Genomic DNA, 24,869 nt, shown 5'->3' with positions numbered 1-24,869 from the left:
AACTAGGACTAAAGCAGGGCTAAACTAGGACTAAACTAGGACTAAAGCAGGGCTAAACCAGGGCTAAACCAGGGCTAAACTAGGGCTAAACCAGGGCTAAACTAGGGCTAAACCAGGGCTAAACGAGGACTAAACCAGGGCTAAACTAGGGCTAAACCAGGGCTAAACGAGGACTAAACCAGGGCTAAACTAGGACTAAATCAGGGCTAAACCAGGGTTAAACTAGGGCTAAACTAGTACTAAATGAGGACTAAACCAGGGCTAAACTAGGACTAAAGCAGGGCTAAACCAGGGCTAAACTAGGACTAAAGCAGGGCTAAACTAGGACTAAACTAGGACTAAATCAGGGCTAAACTAGGACTAAAGCAGGGCTAAACTAGGACTAAAGCAGGGCTAAACTAGGACTAAACCAGGGCTAAACTAGGACTAAACTAGGACTAAATGAGGACTAAACCAGGGCTAAACTAGGACTAAAGCAGGGCTAAACCAGGGCTAAACTAGGACTAAAGCAGGGCTAAACTAGGACTAAACTAGGACTAAATCAGGGCTAAACTAGGACTAAAGCAGGGCTAAACTAGGACTAAATCAGGGCTAAACTAGGACTAAAGCAGGGCTAAACTAGGACTAAACCAGGGCTAAACTAGGACTAAACTAGGACTAAATGAGGTCTAAACCAGGGCTAAACTAGGACTAAACTAGCACTAAATCAGGACTTAATCAGGGCTAAACTAGGGCTAAACCAGGGTTAAACTAGCACTAAAGCAGGGCTAAACTAGCACTAAATCAAGACCTAGCCAGGGCTAAACTAGCACTAAATCGGGGCTAAACCAGGGCTTAACTTGCACTAAATCAGGACAAAACTAGGACAAACAGGAAAAACAGGGCTAAACTGGGACTTAATCTGAGTTTAGCTAGGACTAAACCGAGACTTAACCAGAACTAAACCTGGATTAAACTAGAATTTAACCAGAACAAAATCAGGACAACCCAAGACTTAACAAGGACTAAACTAGGACTAACTACTCAGACTTAACCAGCACTAAGAAAGGACTCCAAACCAGAACTAAACCTGGATTGAACAAGGATTTAACCAGGTCTAAATCAGGACTAAACCAGGACTTAACCAGGGCAAAGGTGATACTGCAAGTTGAATGATTCCACATGATTAAAACCTCATTCTATCTTTAGGCAGAGATGGTTTGAAGGTTTTGTTGTTGTTTGACGTTCCATACTGCAACAATGCGCATCTTTGAGTAATCCTTGGATCTTCGCTATCCTTAGCACTGAAGAAATGCCAATACACTCGCCATAGCTTCACTCCAGTATGTTTTGTTGTCTTTTTTTTTTCTTTTTTCATTATGAGCATGAGAAGGAGGGGGTGGGAGGAGCTTATGACGAGAAAACCAGGAAGTGAAACCAGTGGATATTTTGTTTCAGCTGTTTTAGATCATATTGCATTTTTCTAAAGTGCAAGATAAAAGCCTAAATTCAACTAAAACCTACTCTGCAAAAATGATAAGTTGGCGTTACCGGAACTAAATGTAATTTGAGCAGTAAAACAATCAAATGCGATCATATTTTAAGTGCAATAATTCAAATGCTTTAATTTCAAGACGATGTGACTCATTGATCTTCTGTCTTTGTACTCGCAGGATGCAAACTCAGACTGAAACCAGAATTAAGACGTTTTTTACCCACATAGATCCAAACCACTTTTAGCAGATTAAACCCAGACTTGACGCCCTGGATGACTCATTTGAGCTGCAAGCGCTGGCAGAGATCATGTTCATAAAATCTCATTAAATTTTCATTCTCCTAAGTGACACCGCGCAGGAGTCCAGTGACCACGACAGCAGACCGGCCTCTTTCATTTTCATTATTAGCTTTCAACCTTAACCACTTTACGATCCGCTGCACTTTGAAGCGGATTTAAAGACAGGAGCGAGTCGTGACTGACGTAATGTGTGTGTGTCTCCCCAGTATTGTATAGTATATTCCCCATTAGGGTGAAGTGGTGCCTTTCACAAATCAATAAGCTCCAGAAGACAGGACGGATAGTGAACAGTGAGGTGCTGATGGACATTTACTGCTAGGGATGATACCAGTATCGGATATCGGGCCGATACCACATGCTTGCACTTATACTCGTACTCATTCATGAGGTCCTGATACCAGAAACCGATACCATTTGACGTGCACCTCTCAACTGAGGAGAGAAAAATAGCAACAAACTGGAGAATTCTTTAGTGGAAATCCAATAATCCACATAGTGCTGACTTTATTACAGACTGCGCTCTCTAAACCAGAGTCTGAGCTGGATTTAACCAGAGCTAAATGTTGTTTGTGCTGCAGCGTCTGCAGTGTTTACAACATACAGGCTAACGTTGCTAACTCGCGGCTAACAGTTTGGGCCATTCTGACGCCGTTTTATGCCCAGGGGTTTATTCATCTGAAAAACTAACCCAGCGACTAAAAAGTCCTCAGAAAATCCAAATGAAAGACATACAGCATGTTTTTATTGAGGGAAAATGAGCTGCAGCAGAACAATGAAAACGCTGTAGCTACTCGCTAAGTTACTACAAACACACGAGAAAATCTACACAAGCTGAAGTAAAGACGAAAATCTCAATACTATTGTTGAATAAAAATACATACATGAATAAAGCACAGGCATTGGGGAGCTTTTGGACATGGACTTTTCTGTCTATGATGGACAGTGCAATAAAAATAAAAAAATATATTGAATGAAAATAAAAAATAAATAAATACATGGCATCAGCACAATTCAAGTATAACTGCTCTTAAAAGCGTAGCCTACTTTACTTAAGGAAATGTAAATGAGTCCAGAGACACCGGGGGGAGATGAAAGACCCTCCAATCATCCCATAAACACTTGTTCTACCCCCACAGGGACTACGAAAAGGATTTATTAAGGTAAACACGTTACTTAGTGCTGCTTTAAAAACATACATTACATTTTTAAAACCAATCCGTAAACAGACCGGGAGCCTGTGTCCCTGCAGGAGACAGAGATGGGGCTGTGACTGGAGGAACTGGTTAGGCAGGGCAAGGTTATTTGTACAAATTCAATGTGTCACTGCATCACCAAAATACACAGAAACACAATGAAAACACAATGAAAAGCAAAAAAACAAATCAATCGATACATTTACATGGAAAAATTGTATATACGATATTACTTAAAATACATTCAGTTGCCATAGGCAGCAGTAAATAAGTGTGTTTTCAGCCGGGACTTAAACATAGTCCGAGTTGAGGCCTGTCTCACGTCCTCACGGAGGCTCTTCCCGACTTTTGCAGCGTGAAACTGACACTCACCGCGTTACGTCGTGACTCTAAGATCCGCCAAATGACCCGAGGTGGTTCATGCAGTTGCGACATGTCAGCTTATATATCAGTGCCCGACCATGAAGAGACTTGTAACGAGCAGAGCTGTTTTAAAGCCTATTCTCTGAGCGACAGGAAGCCAGTGCAGAGACCGGAGCACTGGACTAATATGGTCGTATTCCCAGGTTCTGGTCAGGCCGCTGATGTAATGGACTTAACACGACTGTTGAAATTCAAGTCAAAGTTCATGATCTAAGTTGATTTTTTTGGTTCTAGTGAAAGAGCCTCAAACAATTATCTCAGTTTTATCTGTATTTAACTGGAGGAAGTTGTTTTGGATCTACACACTGATCTGTTTGATACAATAACACAATATATCTGCAGGCCCAGGTTAAAAGACAGGCTATTATTCTGAACCGGTGGAGGGATGACAGTCTACAACTACTTATCTACAAGACAAAACAGTGATGAACTTTGTATCCTCCAGTGAAGTCTTTGCTCCAGACGTGTTGTTTTTCAACTTGATGCGAGTGACTTCTCATCAGTACTAAGTATCAGTGCCTCTCATGTAATCGCTAACAATTTATTTATTTGCATGAGACGCTTGTTCTAACTCACAGGGAAATACTGTGGGAGGAAGAGCGTCTGCATGTAGCCCATTCATTCAATGCGGTTTTGAGCAATCCTTCCTGTTCACTTGTTGTTTCCTCTTCTACTGCTGAAGCACTTTCTTTTCTTCTCTCGAGCTTTATTTCCTGGATTTTGTTGCGTCAAATGCAAAACTTCCTTCTGCCGTCTTAAAGCCCAAAACCCATCGCCGGATCTGAGCCGTTCTGTGTGTTCAAAGTGTGTTCATCACGGTGCCGTTAGAAGAAACTGAAAGCTTGTTTAGAGTGTCCCATGTAGAGGGAGCATCAGACCCCATCGAAATCCCAACATTTTGTGCATGATGTGTCCAGGTCCCTGCTCACTTTGTAAACATTAGCGTTTGAGAGAAGACTGAAATACATTATGAACGGCTAAACTAATCGAAGAATCACATGTATTCCAGAGCATGTTTGTAGAGAGTTAGACCCGATAACCCGCAGATTCGGTCGGGTACCTCAAATATACGGTAAACTTTGGGTGCAGAGAGGTTGAATTGAAATAATGCAACAACTTCTGGTAAAGGCGGCTCCGCTTTAGTCCAAACTCTGCTTAGTTTGACAGAGAGTCGTCCATGTCGTGGTAAAAGTAAAGTCTTGTGTTTCTGCTCCTCGTTTCCTCATAAGTCCATACGTGATTTCGAAGGTTCCTCAGCGGCAACAAATCAAAGCATCAAGCGGTAATTCTCCACAGTAAACTTACGGTCACATGACGTGCAGAGCGGCTCATGTGGATTTTTAACACATTGAGGCCGCGCTGTTTTGGGGATTTAACTGTCGAGTGCCAACAATCCAGACCATTTTTCATGATATTTGTTGCACCACAGCGTAGTTTATGTTATAGCTATGGACACATGCTATGGCTCGTTTGAAAGATGAGACTCTAAGCTCTCTGTAGGTGAAAACCGTTTAATTCTACGTGCCTCGGTTCCTGAGAAATCGAAGCTAAACAGAGGCTGATTTTGATCAAAATCTAGATTCTGAGATAATTAGTGTTTTATGAAACTCTGTCCTTTCTGATAAACTCCTCACCTCCTCTCTCCTCTCTGGACCGACACTAACGTTATGGGAAGAGGCAAATGCCTAAATATATTCAAGGACAACGTCACTGTGTGTTATTGTTCGCTCATTCTCGTGTGTGCATTTAAACAGCCTGGTTCTCGGATTGAAGACTTTAACAGGATGTTTCTCAGCCGTCCTTGGACCGTTTTTAAACAATTTAAAAACTCTGAGAAATGTTGAAATCTCATCTGTTTCGATCTTTCCGTGTGAAGCCGCTCTGCTCTGTCAAACCTGCTCCAGAGAGCGAGAGAGAAGCGTCGGCTTTACACCACACCCCCTTGGACTGAGACCACGCCCCCTCAGACTAAAAAAAGACAAAAGAAACGCAATAATATATTACATTTTTGCAGTTTTTGATCGCACATAAGGTGTATTAGAGTGTCTAGCTTCGTAATAAAAGTGTTAATGTTCTCGGGTTCGGCAAATTGAGACTCATTTTTTCAAGTCCGGTAGGTCCGGTTTGATTTACATCGGGTTGGGGCGGGTCAGAAATAAAGCTAACCCGCACATCTCTGTTGTATACATAATACTGTAAGACACCGCAGAGACGAGATAGTTTCTTGTTTATAGAGAACCTTTTAACAAATTGCTAAGTGCGATCATTCACATCGGAATTTCGACTTATGGACCAAATAAACAGCCCTTTGTCTCTTTAGTTCATTCTTTAACACAACAGAATATAGGTTTAGCTTGAAGTGTATACAAGTTCAAGACTGCAAGATAGAAATGCCTCCCAACAGCTTGTAGAGTCCTTTTGCAGTTATCAGTTCGGCGTCGTCGAGCCTGTGTTTTTTTCCTCTGAGCATTCTTATCTCGCGTGAGCACTTTGCAGCTCGATGGCCAAGAGAGATTTACGCCGAGACAACATCCTATCGGCTCCGACAGGCCGCGAATGTGCAGAACTTGAACTTGCCCTTCCTGCAAAGCGGAGACGAGTTCTCCAGCTGTGTTCTGTTTCTATCACGGTTGGATTTGACAGAGAGGGAGAAACAGCCAGGGAGATGTCGTGTCAGAACATGTTTGCTTTCACATTTGGGACAGAGATTTTAGAAGTTACTTTAGCTTTGCAGTGTGTGGGAGGACTGGTCTTTTGGAAATGCTTATAATGTGGGCGTCTCCACATGAAACAAAACACGTAATAAGGTTCAATATCTTCAGCAAAATGAACTCAGATGAAAATATTGTGTGAAAAAGTGTTGGATTTAATCATAACAAAGGTGCATTGGTTCGATTTCTTGGTGGAGTTTTCAGGATTCATGTTCTCCCCGTGCATGTCTGGGTGGATTTCCTCAAGTCCAGGTGCTCCGGTTTCCCCCACACACCAAAAAAAACATGCACAGTTAGCTAAAACTTCCTAAGATCATGACTTGAAATCTGGATTGGGCCCCCGGGCATTGCTCTGCATCCGGCCACTGCTCCTGCAGGCCGCCATGAGGCCATGGTTGAAGGATGGGTCAAAAACAGGGAACACATTTCTCCTATTGGGATAATGAAGTCAATCCATCTATCCATCTCCTCAGCTGTTGGAGCTGCCCGGATCACATGGCACCAGCCCCTATGGCTCCCCCCGGTGGGTCCATAGAAGGCGCTCAAACCCCTCCACCACGTTAAAGGGATATTTCAGATTTTTTTGACATAGGGCTTCATTTTCTAGTTAGTAGTTAGTGGTAGTGTTGCTGATTTCTGGAGATATTTGTTTTTGTAATTCATGCAGTTTTTATATTTGAAGAGTTTCGTGACGCGAGGCTAGTGCAAGGCTAGTGCATTTCTATGGTATCAGCTAGCCTGCATTAAAAACAGTCTGACCCGCTCCACAGAGCACCTGAGGCAAATCACTTATAACACCAGACTAACCATATAAATGTCTGTGTCCATAGAGTAATTTTTGGAATATAGCTGACCTTGCACACACACACACATGAATGATCGTATTTTGAGGGACTATTTTCTAGCAGATCACTCCGCCGCCGCGTAGCTTATACGACCACGAAGCTGATGCTGCTCAAATATAAGTTATTTTAAATGCAAAATGGTTGAAATTATTCTATGGACACAGACATGGTGTTATAAGTGATTTGCCTCGGGTGCTCTGTGGAGCGGGTCAGACTGTTTTCAATGCAGGCTAGCTGATACCATAGAAATGCACTAGCCTTGCACTAGCCTAGCGCCACGAAACTCTTCAAATATAAGAACTGCTTGAATTACAACAACAAAAATCTCCAGAAATCAGCAACACTCCGGATAACTAGGAAATTAGGCCCTATGTCAAAAATCCTGAAATATCCCTTTAAGGTGGCGGCTCCAGGAGGTCGGGGAAGCTGTAGCACCCGGAGGAAACCTGGCTTTCTGCCTTCAGTGTACTTCCTCGTTTGTCCCTTCCTTGTTTCCTGTAGCTCCTCTTGTAACGCCTCCTCTGTGCTGCAGGTGTGGAGGTTCTCTTGGTGCTTCTTCAGTGCTTCATTTGTAGGTCTCTAATGTATTTAGCTCATAAGCTGTGGACTTCTCACCAGTCAAAACACAGAATTTTGTTTTAAATTACTATTTTGGCAACTGTTATATGCAAATCTTATGGTATGTATTGTGACATGGACTTGCATTAGACGTGAGACATTAGGAATTAAAATGAGCGCTACATTCTAAAACTTACGCAGCAGCTGAAAATGTACTAGAAGTTTACTATGAGAAGGAGAACAATACTGGCTTAAAATAAACCCACAATTCTGCATGTTTTCGGCAAAAGGAGAAGAAAACATTACAAAACAGTTGGAATGAATCACCAGGAGGTGCTTTCCCATTCATGAGTTCATCTTTTGCATTTTTCCCCCAAAGAGTGTTTTTCGTCCAGTGTTCGCGCTGTGACACTTCTATTGCAAAATGTTTTGGAATCGACTCGTTGCAAAAGCGAAAACTGATATTCATGTTCATGGGCGTTGGTCCGACCACGACCACGAACAGACTCTGGCAGCTGTGATCTGTCGGGGTAAATATCTCATTCCTGCCTAAACACTTGAGTCAGTGGAGGAGGCAGAGGAGGATTGCAGCTGATACTTGCAGAATGATAAATATGTCATTAAAGTCATTAAAGATGGGATCAGTAGATATGAAAACCTCTTTGAAAGTAATGCCATCAAAAATATGGTTCTAAACAGAAAATCTTCCTGTCAGCTTTATCTATTTTTGCTCAAAAGTAAAGTCTGTTGTGTCCAATTCTCTTCCCACAAATCAGGCTCCTGCTGTATTAGGGAGTAGTTACAAATCTTAAGAAATTATAAATGCAATGATTTGTTTCGGGTCATTAAATGTCAGTAAAACTCATTCGATTTGACTTGCGACACATTTTTCTAGCAACAACAATCAGGTTAGTCCCCCCAAACTGGTGCCTTTTGCATCCCAAGGAATAAACAGCCAAGACAATGATTACAGAACATTATTTAGATTGTTTAGGACAGGGGTGTCAAAGTCGTTTGGGTCGAGGGCTGAAATTCAGCCCCCACGTTGGGTCCAGGGCCGTATATATTGTTAAAGACTGTGGCCTCATAAATAACGGTTTAAACTTATTGTGCTTCATCAGACACGTTTCTCAAAGTTCTTCATAAAGTCATTATTCATTCACTCCACACTCTATGGCAGTAAGTTGCTATTGTAGCCATTTACCACGTGGCTATAATATGCTGTTTATATCCTGATCTCTTATTATGTCAGTGCCCTCTGTTGGACATGTGTGGAATTCTTTCCTTTTTTAAATTTAAGCTGCCCCCTAGTGGCTGGAGTGAGCAAACATCCATAACTCCGCACAGGAATGGGCTCGAAACTTACTTTTTTTTAAATTGTGACTTCCACAAATACATATTTTAACCTCTTACCCCCCGCCATAACATTAACGAGTGCATTTTCCCCCTATTATTATTTTTTTGATTGGTATCATCAGCAAAAAGAACGGGAAAGGCGGTCGTAGAAACAGAAGCAAAATCTTTAATGTAAATAATAAATAATACTGGTCCCAAAACTGAACCTTGTGGTGCACCATACTCCACGGAATTCCTTTTAGATTCATGTTGTTTTATACTGGGCTTTACCCCAAATCTAAAAGCTTTTCGCCTGGAGATCAACAATGTAACGCCTCATTTGAAAGCTAAGACCTACAAAATGTTTTTGTTGACTTTTCATCCAGTCCGCCCCTGTTTAGTAGAATAGGTTAAATCATCAACTGGACTGGCTTTTGGTAACGATGAGGTCGTTTCTGTCACGAGTTAAAGTAAAAATGAAAGGAAAGGGCCCGAAATGCAGACCGCAACAGAACTGGTTTAATAAGTGAAACAATCCGAACAAGACACGGACAAAAACCCCAAAATAGAGCAGGAACAATTGAAACAGACTCGGACATGAAGACAATGAACTGACAAAGAACCAGGGAAACACAATACATGAGGAAACGGGGCACAGGTGAAAGACATTAGGGCGGGGCAGGCAACAGCAGGAGGGAAGTCAGACAGAAAATCACAACAGACGAAAAAGACACATCAAAATAAAACACCAAGGACATAAACACGAAAACAAACCAAAACAGGGCAACAAAAAGCACACCATGACAGTTTCACTTCGAGTCACAGAAGCTTCTTCTTAGCTCTTTAGGTCAAAAAAGCCACTATTACCCAAAATGGACTAAATAAGGCCCAAACTCTTCCCAGGAGGATGGAACCAAACTTCCTACTCAAGTTCTTTACAGTATCACTCAACTAGCAAGAAGCTTCTGTGACTAAAAGCGAAACATCCTCAACTTTACCAAAACCCAGTCCAGTTGATGATTTAACCTTTTCTACTGTGGATGCTCCCTGGATGAATGACGGCCTTCTCAAACATTCGATAGTTTAGATAGTTTTAGATAGGGATGCACCGATACCAGTATCGGGTGTCGGGCCGATACCACATGCTTGTACTCATACTCGTACTCATTCATGAGGTCCCGATACCAGAAACCGATGCCATTTGAAATTGATGTGCGACCTACCTCAGCTGAGGAGAGAAGAAGCAACAAACTGGAGAATTGTTTAGTGTAAATACAATAATCCACATAGAGCTGACTTTATTACAGACTGCTCTCTCTAAACCAGAGTCTGAGCTGGATTTAACCAGAGCTTAATGTTGTTAGTGCTGCAGCGTCTGCAGTGTTTACAACACACAGGCGAACGTTGCTAACTCGCGGCTAACAGTTTTGGCCATTCTGACGCCGTTTTATGCCCAGGGGTTTATTCATCTGAAACTAACCCAGCGACTAAAAAGTCCTCAGAAAATCCAAATGAAAGACATACAGCATGTTTATATTGATGAAAATGAGCTGCAGCAGAACAATGAAAACGCTGTAGCTACTCGCTAAGTTACTACAAACACACGAGAAAATCTACACAAGCTGAAGTAAAGACGAAAATCTCAATACTATTGTTAAATAAAAAAATATAAATGGATAAATCTCAGGCATTGGGAGCTTTTGGACATGGGCTTTTCTGTCTATGATGGACAGTGCAATAAAAATAAAAAATTATATTGAATTAAAATAAAATAAATAAATGGCATCAGCACAATTCTAATATAACTGCTCTTAAATGTGTCACCTACTTTACTTAAGGAAATGTACATGAGTAAATTTACTAATTACAAACCAATCTGCTGTGAAAAAAAGTAAGAACGTTGAAGAAAATGCCTTGTATTCGTATCGGTATTCGGTATCGGCGAGTACTTAAATCCAAGTACTCGTATCGGTTTTAGAAAAAGTGGTACCGGTGCATCCCTAGTTTTAGACAGTGATGATGATGAGTTCTTATATAACATAATTCTAAAACTTTTATGTATAAAAAAAAACCTCTTATTCCTATGAAATATGCACGGTTTAAAGTTTTTGTCATCCCTTCACTCATTAATGGCACATTCCACTGACATCGTCATCAAGAAGTTGCAAACTGTTTTGTGAAATTCATCGCGGGGAGAGGAGACAATCACGTCATGCGCTGTTTCCAATTTTTTTAGTGCGTCTTTCAAAATCGCTGTAAAGATGGATGAGCTGTTGAGTTCAGGGCTGACAGATGAGCGAGGCTGTTTCAAATCACTGCCACGTGCGCCGCGAGTATACGATCGCTCAGAGACGCCACTCCCTTGACACATGACCTCTGACCTTCAACACGCCTTCGAACGCAATGTGCTGCATGTGCTCTGCAGCCACACCAGATCTATCTATCTATCTATCTATCTATCTATCTATCTATCTATCTATCTATCTATCTATCTATCTATCTATCTATCTATCTATCTATCTGATGCATAATAACCTTTACGATGTGTCTGTGCTCCGACAGGTAGAACTCCACGTGCACCTGGACGGAGCCGTCAGAGTCCAGACCATCCTCGATGTCGCCAAGTGAGACCTTTTATCCACTATAGTCATTTTCGGAATCACATAGCAGTGGGCATTGTCTTTACCCTGAAATAATAACTGGCTTTTCCAATAAATGTCGAATAATCACGAAATCTCTCCCCTAAAAATTAAAAGACAACATGACGTGCAATCCCTGCCCACCTGCGCAATAAGTTCTTGACAATCTTGACGCGTCACACAGGCAGCATGTACTTTCACCTTTCGTTACACGTGCCGATCACATTTCATCCTCAAAAGCCGGTTTATTCTATAAAGTTTTCACTTTTTAATCAAATATGTTCTTACCTGAGCTTAGACGAGTTGATACGTACCTGTCTGGTCTTTGGGCCCGTGGAAGAGCGTGGTAGTTTCTAACTTCCTCCCCGTTTGGAGCCATAGGAATACATTGGGATTGGCCAAATGCTAACAACATCTTTGGTCGTTTCGCGTGACTAAGGGAACGCACAAAGACCAGACAGGTACACATCAACTCGTCTAAGCTCAGGCAAGAACATATCTCAGTATCGAAAAACGGTGGCCTGTTCCTTTATTAACACTGTTTAAAGTCAAATCAACAGGTTAATTGTATTGTGCATGGGTATTGCATTAGATTAAGGTGAGCTCATTAAGTATTAATAAGCATTAGTCATCTTTTTAGGGTTAGGGTGAGGGTTAAGGATAGGATTAGGATTAAGGTGAAGATTAGGGTTAGCTATGAATAAGCGTGGCTTATTAGCACGGTAGTTGATAAGCCTATTAATATCTTTAGAAGCATATTATTAATGGCCTACAGATACAAGTATTGTACAAGCATATTATTAATAGCTTATTAGCACTTAAAGGAACAGGCCACCGTTTCTCCATACTGAGATATGTTCTTACCTGAGCTTAGACGAGTGTGCGTAACCGTGGAAGAGCTTGGTCGCTTCTAACTTCACCCCTGTTTGGAGCCATAGGAATACAATGGGAGAGGCCAAATGCTAACAACATCTTTGGTCTTTGTGCGTGACTGTAGGGAAAAACGGTGGCCTGTTCCTTTTAACGAACACAACGTCATTTAAAGTGTTGCCTGTGCATGTGACAGAAAGAAAGAAAAAATCAGGACTTTCATGTTTAGTAGGTCCTTCAGAAGGAGCTTGTGTGAAGGGAAAATCGGCAGATTCCAAAACAAAACCTGTTTTTATCTTATCTAATCTGCCCCCTTGTGGCTGGAGTGAGCATTGTGGTGATTTGGCCCAGGTCTGCTCTACACGATATCGACAACTTAAGGGGAGACACTACAGGCAAAACTTTTTCAGTTTTCAGGTTTTGGGCCAAATTGGTCTCTGAACATACAAGCTTTCACCCGGAAACAGAAAATATGCCTAATCTTCACAATAACATGTTTAAATATTGCGCTGATTCAATGTTCCCCCATAGACTTATATGGGAGAATGCAATTTCAAGGGCCTTTTTCTCAAAACACATTTTTCTGTCATTGTGGCGACACTATGTCCACGTCAGTCGGACCTAAAGACTTAAAATTTTCCAGCCTTGGACTGAACAATATTTGGAAGATTTTTTCAGAGGGATTTTTTATTATCTAATCCCTAAGCCCCATTTATTGAGTTTTGGCGAAAATTAAATTTTTACAAAATTTTCAACAAAAAAACAAGAAATCCAAAATCCCCTCTGAAAAAGTCTTGGCAACTCATTCATCAATAAAATTAAACCATAAAATTGAAAGTAGCTCTATCCATTATTCAGATTTCGTTGCCGAAAAGATGGGAAATTTGGGGCATTTTTAGGCATAAAACACCTTGTTCTTATATGAAAAGATAAAATGACAGAAAACTTGCAATGTATTTTTTTCCTCACATTTATGCCAGTGATCGACAGCAAAAGCTTCAAATTGATATCTGTAAATATACATTTTTTCCCTATTCACCTGCAGTGTCTCGCCTTAAAAAACAACAACATATGGGCATTTTTAAGAACCAAACTGATATTCATATTGTTTTGTGGTTGTGTGAACTGCCGACCTGCTGTACTTTACGTCACTGGGTTTAGACGTGGGCTACACAAAGTCTATTTTAGACCCGGTTCAGTCATGATCTGATCTTAAACTTGGCCTGACGGCACTTGGACGGTCAAACACTTTTCCGACGTGGTTCTTGGTGTGAAGAGTTTGTGAACCGCTGGTCTAAATCAGGGGTTCTCAACCTGGGGGTCGGGACCCACTAGGGGGTCGCGAGACAAATTTGGGGGGTCGCCAGAGCACATAGATTAAATATGTATCTTAATATTATTATTATGGTGTCGTAGCAAACATGCTATTTTACCAGGGTGGTATTATTTGCTCTAAATTTAATTCATTTTTGTTTTAGCCATTGTTTTTTCTTTGTTTTTTAAGAGTTATATAGGTTAACCTCTTAACTTCCGCCTGAACCGAGAGGATCTTTTTCCTCACGTCATCACATTTTTTTTCCATCATTTTTTTGTTGGGTATTCAACTCATTTTTGCAACTTTTTCATAATTTTTTTGTCATTTTTTGTGACATATTTGTCAATTTTTTATCACATTTTTGTCACATTTTTGCAATTTTTTTCTAATTTTTGTGTCACATTTTTGTCATTTTTTTGTCCATTTTTTATCAAATTTTTGTCATTTTTTTCTAATTTTTATGTCACATTTTGTCACATTTTTGTCATTTTTTCGTTCATTTTTTATCAAATTTTTGTCATTTTTTTCTAATTTTTGTGTCACATTTTGTCACATTTTTGTCATTTTTTCGTTCATTTTTTATCAAATTTTTGTCATTTTTTGTTACATTTTGGTCATTTTTTTGTCAATTTTCTATCACATTTTTGTCACATTTTCATCAATTTTTCGTCCATTTTTTGTCAATGTTTTCTCACTTTTTTGTCACATTTCCATCATCGTTTTCTTCTCAGTTTTGTTGCTATTTGCACAGCTTTTTACCAGAAGCTTTTGGACTGGGGTTAAAGCCAAACTGGAGAAAATGTGCTCGGTTCGGGTGGGAGTTAAGGGGTTAATGTCCCTGTTTTTCCCATGGTCTGACCCGGGTGGGGGTCACGATCCTAATTAACTGTTATAATGGGGGTCGCGGCTCTAAAAGGTTGAGAACCACTGGTCTAAATGATTCGTTTTGTTCACGGGTGCATGATTATAAAGCCTGCAGAGTCTATATTTGAACACATTCTCGTCCCCGTCTTCTCTCCAGGCGGCGTGGAATTCCCCTCCCGGCCGACACCGTGGAGCAGATGACGCAGAGGATCATCGTTCACAAACCTGGCAGCCTCACGGAGTTTCTAGGAAAGTTTGCGGAGTACATGCACGTGATTGCGTAAGTGTTTTCGTCGTTCGGTGCTTTCCTCACGTGCTGAGCGGGAGAACGACACGGAGAGCAGGGTCCAGCGCCGCACTGTAAGAAGAGTTACTGCCACAGAGGTCAAAGTTCACAACCTAATGAGGCCGTTTGGAGATAGCCGGCTTATTCAAACAGTGGAGTCGTGGATTGTACGGTCGGAAGAGTGTCCGCAAATGTTTAACACACAATATCACAGCAAAATGAAAGTTCACAGTAAAGACTCTCATAAAGTTATATCATCTATACATAAAAACAAAACAAAAAGGCTTTCAAATGAGGAGTTCCCTGTTCACGGAAACTCCTGCTTATGTTGAGTAAAACCAAGAGCCTTCGACAAACATCCACTCGAAGACATAACTTATCTCAGCAAAGTGATTAATCGAGTAATTGGAAAAACAATATGTAGAATCAATTCCCAAAAGAATCAGTAGTTGCCTGAGGGGCTTTCACAGGAACCGGAAATTGCATTGAGAGAAAAACGCGAAAGCTCTTGCAGCACGTGAAAAGGGCTTCATAATTGTTCATGAGTGACGGCAATTTGAGCACTGAGATTTTCACAAAAAAATGACAAAAATCCATCAAAAAAATGACAAAAATCCATCAAAAAAGTGACAAAAATCCCAAAATTGAAAATTAGAAAAAAAAATGTGAAAAAATTATAATCGATTTTTTGCGATTATGCTAATTTTGTAATCGTTTATTGTTGTAATCGAAATCGTAATCGAATTTCGATTAATTGCACAGCCCTACTACTCCACCTACTGATGAAAAAAACTCAAAAGCTGCACAAAGCAACTTTTAATGTAAAAAAAAAAAGTTAAAATGAATACGTGTTTGACCTTTCAGTGACCCAGCAGATGCATAGGCGGTTCGCATGGCGCCTTTTGCTTACCATCCTGATGCTCCATGATCAATTATTGTTTAGTTTTTCGCTGCTGATTGAACCGTATCCATGGTTACGTCTACATTCCATTCCGAAAACCTGAAATAAAATTGATCCTGAAGTATCATAGGAGCCACCCGGATGGAAAGCACATAAAAAAGTTACATAGCGCACCTTTAACTGAAGGTTACTCCAGCTCAATACGAGAAAAAAAATAGAATCATTGAAAACTGTCATGAAAGTCGCGATAATTATATATTTTGAGCAGTTTGTTTGTTTTTTACCAAATGAGGTTTAAATGGAACCAACTTTGGAAGATCTTAAAACAGAGCTATTGGGTAAGAGTTTTCGCCTGCGTTTGCCATAAATTTGAATTTCTTACTCATATCCTGCAATACTGGATACTGCGCAGCCCCAAGGCTTCTTTTCGGATGAGGAAACGGTATTATGTCTTTATGCAGTTCCTAAAAATAGAAAGAAAATGAGTTTAGTTTGACAGACGACGTAAGCCAGGCGCCCGCAGATCTTTTTACTGACCAGTTTGAAGAGTTTGGAGAAAATCCGACACTCACTCTCACTCCTCAGTGAAACAGGCTTAACATAGTCAGTGCTGGATCAATGCAGCTTCTGTATCGGGCCATTAAAGGGGAGGTTTCCAGAGCAGCTCAGTCCATGCAGGAGACAGTATGTTCACAGTGGAGTGTGTTGTGTAAATAACATGTTTCCATTTCCCATGTTATTAAGGTGTAGACTTGAAGGTTTTGTTTTTTTGTTAATACAATATCAATATTATTGCTTTATTTGACCATTTTTCCATTAAACCCCTTCATCAAATTGTGAAAAACAAGCCTTAAAACGTTGGGTGACCAATACGTCCTCATTTTCTTGGACATTTCCTCATCTCGGGGCCGAACCAAACGTCATTGTGGGATGTTTTAACACACTGAGTGCCACAAACAAACACAAAACACACTAAAAGACACTCTAATACCCCTTATGTGTGGTTTTGGCAGCTCTGTGATGAACAGGACTGAAATAAATGATGATCAAAAACTTGTGAAAAGTCACGATCTGAACATTTCATTATATATTATTGCATTTCTTTTCTTTTCTTTTTACTCCGAGGGGGCTGGTGTTGCGCAGTGAACAGCTGTAAAGTCGACACTTTTCTCTCTCTCTCTGGAGTGCGAGATTTACCATTTCTCTGAGTTTTTAAATGGTTAAAATCGGTCCAAGGACGACTGAAAAATAAAGGTGATCGATCTGCGGCGGTGTTTTTCGTCCTTGAAAATTTACTTGAAACGGATATATTTAGGCATTTGCCTCTTCCCATAACGTTGGTGTCTGTCCAGAGAAGAGAGAGGAGTTAATCAGAAAGGAGAGAGTTTCATAAAACACACAATATCTCAGTTTCTATCTAGTTTCTTTGATCAAAACTAGCCTTTGTTTAGCTTAGATTTCTCAGGAACCGAGGCACGTAGAATTAAACGGGTTTCACCTACGGCAAGCTTAGAGTCTCACCTTTCAAACGAGCCATGGCAGGTGTCCATAGCTATAAGATAGACTACACTGTAGAGCAACAAATATCATGAAAAATGGTCTGGATTGTTGGCACTCTGCAGCTAAGTCCCCAAAACAGTGCACTCAATGTGTTAAGATTAAGTCATTTTCAAACAAAGCTGTCATTTTTAGGCTTTAGAGTTACTTTCTATGGCATTAAAAAGTCTTCAGTCAATAATATCGTTTATTGCGATATTTTCTTGGCTCCGCACATCTAACTTTGAATTCGCAAGCCTTCCTCCAAACTCCAAAACTATCCGCTGTTCCTGGCAAGAACTGTGTTGAATTACCAAGACTATTAAGCATTGCCCAGCCCTAGTTTAACCCAGGTTCGGTTCATGAATCGCTGCTGTGTTTGGAAAATGGTGCAGCCTTTGGTCAAATTGGCAGTGACGCCGGAGCTTCCTCAAAATAGCCAACCTCCAAATAATACCATATGATTTTGAGTTATTTTGAACGATGAATCAAACTGTCAGCGCACACGCCTTTCCAGAGTCTTCACATCCGGCCTAGTCTTGTCACTGGCCGGTCTGAGATAAGGCAATCGGAGGGCGAGTGCGGCTGACCCCGTGTTTGTGATTTCAGAGGCGACAGGGAGGCCATAAAGAGAGTGGCCTACGAGTTTGTGGAGGACAAAGCCAAAGAGGGAGTGGTCTACGTGGAGGTCCGGTACAGCCCGCACTTCCTCGCCAACACTCAGGTCGACCCCATCCCCTGGGACCAGGAAGAGTAAGGCATCAGTCGTTTACACTAAGCACTTTTTCTGAAGACACTGGAGGTTTAGCTGGAGGAGATGAACGTTCCTGCACTGTCTGAAGCAGCGTTTACTCAAGTGAGAGGATCCTAACGTATGCGGACAGTTAGCAAGTTGGCTAGTCTGGGAAACCTTTCAGTCCGTTTGCCTCCTCAATGTATTTTTCCTATAGCCGTTAGCATTAGCCACCAAACTACCAAATGAATTATGAAGAATCCAGATGTTTTGAACTGCTGTTGACGACCACATTAAGGTCAGAAAATATTAGACCTTTGTAGATTTTACTTTAGATAAGCATTAGCACAGGGGTCCTCAAACTACGACCTGCGGGCCAAATCCGGCCCGTGAGATGATTTAACCCCGCCCTGACTTGCAGAACATAAATCCCTGAGTATGTCAAAAAAAAAGGAAGTCTCTAGCCCATTCCTTTGGGTTAAATAAATAACCAGTATACTCATTCCAGCCACTAGGGGGCAACTTAAAAAAAAAAAAATAATAATTCTACCCGTGTCCAGCAGGGTCACTGACATAAGAGATCAGGACATAAACAACACATTATAGCCACGAGTAATCTCTACTTCACAATGAGGCTTGTGCTTTTTGGTTTGGGTCATACAATTCTATGTTGTAGCCAACCCGGCCCGACCCCCCATCACAGTCAGGAACGATAGTGTGGCCCCCGGTGAACATAGTTTGAGGACCCCTACATTAGCGTATAAAAGTGTCCTATGAGCTAAATGCTAAGTTAAATTCAGTTAAGTTTCTGCTTTTCCTCGGAGCTAAATGCTAAGTTAAATTCAGTTTCTCTTTTTCGTGGAGTCGGAATCACATCCAATGGCCACTAAACATCATCTTATAATATGTTGATGACAAAGAAACCATAGAAATGATATAAATGCCATGAAACGTACAAAACATACCTCGTTATACTTTAGTTTTGGGCCTGGCTTTCCTTTTCACTTGTGTGGGGATATGGGACCAGGAGATTTATATGATTTCTATGTGCCCTCGATTTTGCTCCAGGAACTGAGAGGTTAAATACGCAATAGGAAGGGATATTTTCACATAAAACGCTCCATAATGCAACTTTAACTTGTGCTTAATTTAGATTTAGATAGAATATATATCATATGTCAATGAAGTGACGCTGCTGACACCAAACACCATTGATCATCCCATTTCCATCTACTTATTTAAGAGAAAAGGGAACAAATCCACATGAAAACAACTGTAAACCATAAAAAGTATGGATTATGTAGTTGTTTAATGTAAAAATTGTGGGTTGTTATGTGCAAATTTAGTGATTATCAGCATATTGTGAGACATCTTAATGAATCATGAGGTACTTTTCCCACCTCTAAAATAGAAAGTACAGTATTAGAGATGCAACGATCCAGCTTTTTTGCTTCTGATACCGATACTGAGGGCTAAAGTATCTGCCAATATCCGATATGAACCGATACCAAGAGTCTTTCTTAAGTGGCTGCTAATGAAAAAAAGTGAACGTACCGCTTTTCTCCAGTGCGAGATCAATAAAGTCTTTCTATTTTCTTTGCAAACGAGATCTTACATAATATGATTCATTATATCGATTAATAAACTAATGGAAAAACACAAACACAAGGTTCACTGGACTTTTCTACTTATTATACTTGGGGATATGATGGCCTGTTAATGTTACATTGACTCGCATCATAAAGTGATCCGATCACACAACTCATTACAGATATAATATCAGTTATTACGTTTCATAAACACTTGGCCACCCCTGCAGTGACTGTTTATTTCAATTAGGTGATCCAATCATATTTATTGTCCCAGCCTTGATTAGTTTACAAAAAAAAAAAATATTGCAAAGTCAATTGACAACCCAGCCTTGATTAGTTGCCGCTAGCTTTAGCATGCTGCAGGTAGCATTGACATACTGTTGCCACGGCGATGACAAATATAGATACAGACGGCATCTCTGGAATCGCCCATATATGGTCATGTTTGAAAACAGTTAAGGGGAAAACAATTAAGAAAATCTCTAATTATTCAAAAACTACTTCAACAATCGCTGAATTATGAATATAGTTTTCTACTAAATAAAAATACAAAGATATGGAGAGGAACAAAGTGGTTTAACAGCCCTTAAATACATTAAAAAAAACGGAGAATGCTAACATGATGCTACATGTTAGCATCGGGCTAATGCTAACGTTAGCTAGCACTAGCTACAACTGCCGTTTTTTCCCTTCTACGGAACAATCTTCTGTGAGAAAATATCTATATGGGCCCGATTTAGGCTTGACTTTATTTATGTGATAAATAAGTTCATATTCCACCAGAAAATGCCTAAAAGAGTGGAAAATGGTGTTTATCTAAAGATTCTATTTTCCCCCTCAGCGAAGCCACGCCCCCTTCTATGACGAGATGCCGTCTGTATCTATGGAAGGTTAAAACTAACTCAGCGATTGTATTCTACAGCATGTCCATATTCACTGAGATTTAGTCGGTTAAAGTTGTGTTTGTAAAGCCAAACAGGTATCGGTTCAGTATTGAATATTTGGAGCCAACACCCCATCTCGTATTTTTTTTCCCCCCAGTATCGGCTCCGTTATCCGATACCAGTATCCGATTGGTGAATCCCATGAAAATATAAGTTCACAGTACACTAAAATACCTGTTTGTAGACTTATTCATGAATGTCTTGTGTGTGTTTAGGGGTGACCTGAGCCCGGACGAGGTGGTGCGTCTGGTGAACCAGGGCCTCAGTGAAGGGGAGAGGGCCTTCAGAACCAAAGCCAGGTCCATTCTATGCTGCATGCGCCACATGCCAAGTAATGTTCATGTCTCCAGATCTGACCTCAGTTATACTGCACACACACACACACACACACACACACACTGTCGCTTCAGTTTCCCTTCAATGAGCTCAGAGCCAGTAACATGAGAGAGCGCCCTCTCAGCACTCGGCTCCTCTTCGCCCACAGCTGTTTCCTGCAGCGCCAACGAAACTCACGTCACAAACAAACAAAGCTCCCACGAGTTTTATCTGAGCTGCATTTCCTCAAAATGTTCTGATTGGTCTTTTATCCAGTTCAAAATGTAGGATGTATGTATTGTTTCTGAAGGCGACACACTGCAGGTGAATAAGAAAAAACTGTATTCACTTTTAGTGTAGTTAACTGATATAAATGTGAGAAAGTTTTCTTAAAATAATGCCCATTTGTGCGTGAAAATGGCCATAGTTACTTTTACTTTTAACTAAATATTAATAATGGACAGAGCCGGAGCCAAATTTGTTAACGTATGACAATATTTGTTCAGCTGGGATTTTGTAAGACAATTTTGCCTCTATTATCGACTAAATCTTAAAAATGTTCGCCTTTTTTTTTAGGTTCAAAGCTCAATAAATCCGGCGAGGAATCAGATATGGAAAGATCCTTCCGCGTAAACCTTTAAAATAACGTTCAGTACCAGACTGGAAAGTTGTATTAACTGAATAAATACACAATAGGGACTTTGCAAAAATGAGTATTGCTCGGTCGCGTGTCCTGTGTGATGTTTGGTCACATGTGCTCCTCTCACTCACAGGCTGGTCCATGGACGTGGTGGAGCTGTGTAAGAAGTACCGCAACGACGGGGTGGTGGCCATCGACCTGGCGGGAGACGAGTCGCTCAACTGCGAGGCCTATCCCGGGCACAAGAACGCCTACCAGGTCAGTGCCAGGCTCAGGTGCAGATCAGGGCGAGTCTGACCCACTAAACGACCCCACAGTCCCAGGCTTAAACGATCAGTGCAGGGCGTATAGGGCTGGGTATTCAGAATCATATCAGTTTGATATCTGGGGGAAAAAAAGGTGCTTCTGTACGAAGGAGCATTGTAGTCAGTGAAAAAAAAAAGAGTCTGTTTTAACGAGAAAAGTTCTGTTTTAACGTGCAAAATAAATCCTGTTTTAACGAGAAAAGTTCTGTTTTAACGAGAAAAGTTCTGTTTTAACGTGCAAAATAAATCCTGTTTTTACGAGTAAAGTTTCTGTTTTCATGAGCAAAATAAATCCTGTTTTTACGAGAAAAGTTTCAGATTCAGAAAGTTTCTCAGATATCCCCACCATTGTTCAATGCGCTGGTTGTGGTTAGACTACTTGAACCAGTTATATAACATCTTTTGGCAAAATCGACAGTATGTTCGTTTCTGAGGAAGTTTTGCATTTGCCCCACAGTTCTCTGTGCCCAGATCCGAGAGTATTTGGGTGGCAGTACCTTTACGTGACAGCACCTCATTGATAAAGTATCCAGCGATTACTTTAGCTTAAACCCTACGGAATCTGCATAAACGGGGCAGTGGATGGCTTTGCACGAATGGTAATATGGTTACACGCCTATTCCACGAGTAGGCCTAGTGATCCGAAAGTAATCGCTGGATACTTTATCAATGAGGTGCTGTCACGTAAAGGTACTGCCACCCGAATACTCTCGGATCTGGGCACAGAGAACTGTGGGGCAAATGCAAAACTTCCTCAGAAACGAACATACAGTCGATTTTGCCAAAAGATGTTATATAACTGGTTCAAGTAGTCTAACCACAACCAGCGCATTGAACAATGGTGGGGATATCTGAGAAACTTTCTGAATCTGAAACTTTTCTCGTAAAAACAGGATTTATTTTGCTCATAAAAACAGAAACTTTACTCGTAAAAACAGGATTTATTTTGCACGTTAAAACAGAACTTTTCTCGTCAAAACAGAACTTTTCTCGTTAAAACAGAACTTTTCTCGTTAAAACAGGATTTATTTTGCACGTTAAAACAGAACTTTTCTCGTCAAAACAGAACTTTTCTCGTCAAAACAGAACTTTTCTCGTTAAAACAGAACTTTTCTCGTTAAAACAGAACTTTTCTCGTTAAAACAGGATTTATTTTGCACGTTAAAACAGAACTTTTCTTGTCAAAACAGAACTTTTCTCGTTAAAACAGACTTCTTTTTTTTTTCACTGACTACAATGCTCCTTCGTACTTCTGGTATCAATAGAGAATGAAAATGTTACGTCACTTCCGCTTAAAAAACGCAAAGGATTGTAGGTAGAAGTGGCTAGCGCGCGGGCTCAGAAGGCTATTGTCAAGTAAACACGGCGTAAAAGCAGGTATAGAAAGAATGGCTAGAAGTTGTTGTGTTATTAACTGCCATAGCCGGTCGCACGACAGCCATGGGGGACCAATAAACGGACAGATCGGGTTTTATCGAATCCCCTCATGGAAGAAAAATTGCTCGATGTACATGAGGATAATTAGCGACTGACTGGTGAACTTACCTTCGAACGCACGATGGTTTTATGGTCCACTCGAAACATCTCGAGGTCCTGTACCCATCCATCGGTGAACTGGGCCTGTTGCAGGGCTTTGAAGTAGCCAAATATTTCGTGGGTGTACGCATCAACACTCAAAATCATATAATTATATATATGTGCGCGTGTTGGAAGTTTCGGTAGTACGCTAACGTCTTTAATCCATTCTTTATGTTCATACGGATCTAGCCCTTTCACGGCTTTCACCTTTTCTTCGTATCGTTTTTTCGCATTTTCGTCAAGTTTGTCTTTGTATGGGCCTGCGGTGTTGTCCTTCGTCTTGTACGTTATTATTTTTTGTCATTTAAAAGTTGATTTGGAGTTTGCCGCTGAATGAATGGCTATCGGTGCGCGAAAAGCAAGCGCTAGACGTATTGTTTTGAATTCGCCGCCACTCGTACCCACAATGCAATGCGCGTCAATCACGTGGTCTGTCAATCTCTATTTGAAAATAGGCTTTATGCACGCGAAAAATGTTCAAAGTGACTGGACAAGCTACTTTTAAACCTTAAACTACTTAACGTCTGAAGAGAGAAGTACTTTTATTCAGAATATCTCCTTTCTTTTCAGTTCACTGTGTAGATACAGACGGCATCTCGTCATAGAAGGGGGCGTGGCCTCGCTGAGGGGGGAAATAGAATCGTTTCGGAAACACCATTTTTCACTCTTTTTTAGCCATTTTCTGGGGAAATATTAATTTATTTGTCACATACAAATAAAGTCAAGTCAAAATCAGGTTCATGTGGATGTTTATTGACAGAAGATTGTTCAGTAGAAGTGAAAAAACGGCAGTCGTAGCTAGCATTAGCGTTAGCACGACGCTAACATGTAGCGTCACGTTAGCATTCTCAGTTATTTATGGAATGTTTATCACTTTTTTCCTCTCCATGTCTTTATATTTGTATAGTAGAAAACTATATTCATAATTCAGCATTTGTTAAAGTAGTTTTTGAATAATTAGAGAAAGTTTAGATTTTTCTCCAAATTGTTTTCCCCCTTAACTGTTTTTAAACATGACCATATACGGGCGATTCCAGAGATGCCGTCTGTATCTATGACCGACCTGTACAGTCTGTGACTCAGGATCCAAAGCCTGTTTTAATGGCAGTGGTAAAAAGCTCACGCACCGGAAACCAATAAAGAAAAGTTAAAATGCAACCACAGTCACAGATGTTACGTAATGTTAAGTGCTCAGTAATTGCCTGTTTTATAACAGTTATTCATCTATTATCTCCCGGAGAAGCCCAAGTGCCACCAGAGCCACGTCACTGGAAATGATACAAGTGTTTAAATTTGATAAATACATCGATTTTTATGGGGAGTCTGTGGCATAAAAAGTATTGTATTTAGATGTTAAAATGGCAAATAAAGCATGAACCTTGAATACTGTATTTGAAAGGCGTTGAAATCAATTATTAACGTGCCGTGAGCAGAGTCCGGCTAATAATGAGGCTTATCTCGGTAATAACAGGGCCACGACACACAGGAGATACAGCAGATTAGGGAGGACAG

The 24,869-nt window shown here is 40.6% G+C and overlaps 1 protein-coding gene across 1 annotated transcript in view; it reads left to right on the top strand.

The window, feature by feature from the left end:
- The window catches only part of ada (adenosine deaminase), a gene marked incomplete at its 3' end in the record, with an annotated part of 40,309 nt that overhangs the window by 5,266 nt on the left and 10,174 nt on the right, over positions 1 to 24,869 (top strand). The window contains exons 2-6 of the mRNA XM_079580872.1: positions 11,402 to 11,463; positions 14,685 to 14,807; positions 17,860 to 18,003; positions 20,735 to 20,850; positions 21,608 to 21,732. Coding sequence (XP_079436998.1) covers positions 11,402 to 11,463; positions 14,685 to 14,807; positions 17,860 to 18,003; positions 20,735 to 20,850; positions 21,608 to 21,732 — 570 coding nt within the window. The remainder of the gene's footprint in view (positions 1 to 11,401; positions 11,464 to 14,684; positions 14,808 to 17,859; positions 18,004 to 20,734; positions 20,851 to 21,607; positions 21,733 to 24,869) is intronic.

The sequence above is a fragment of the Gobius niger genome, assembly GCF_951799975.1.
Source record: "Gobius niger genome assembly, chromosome: 22".
NCBI classification, from domain to species: Eukaryota; Metazoa; Chordata; class Actinopteri; order Gobiiformes; family Gobiidae; genus Gobius; species Gobius niger.
This window is presented reverse-complemented; position numbering and strand designations above follow the sequence as displayed.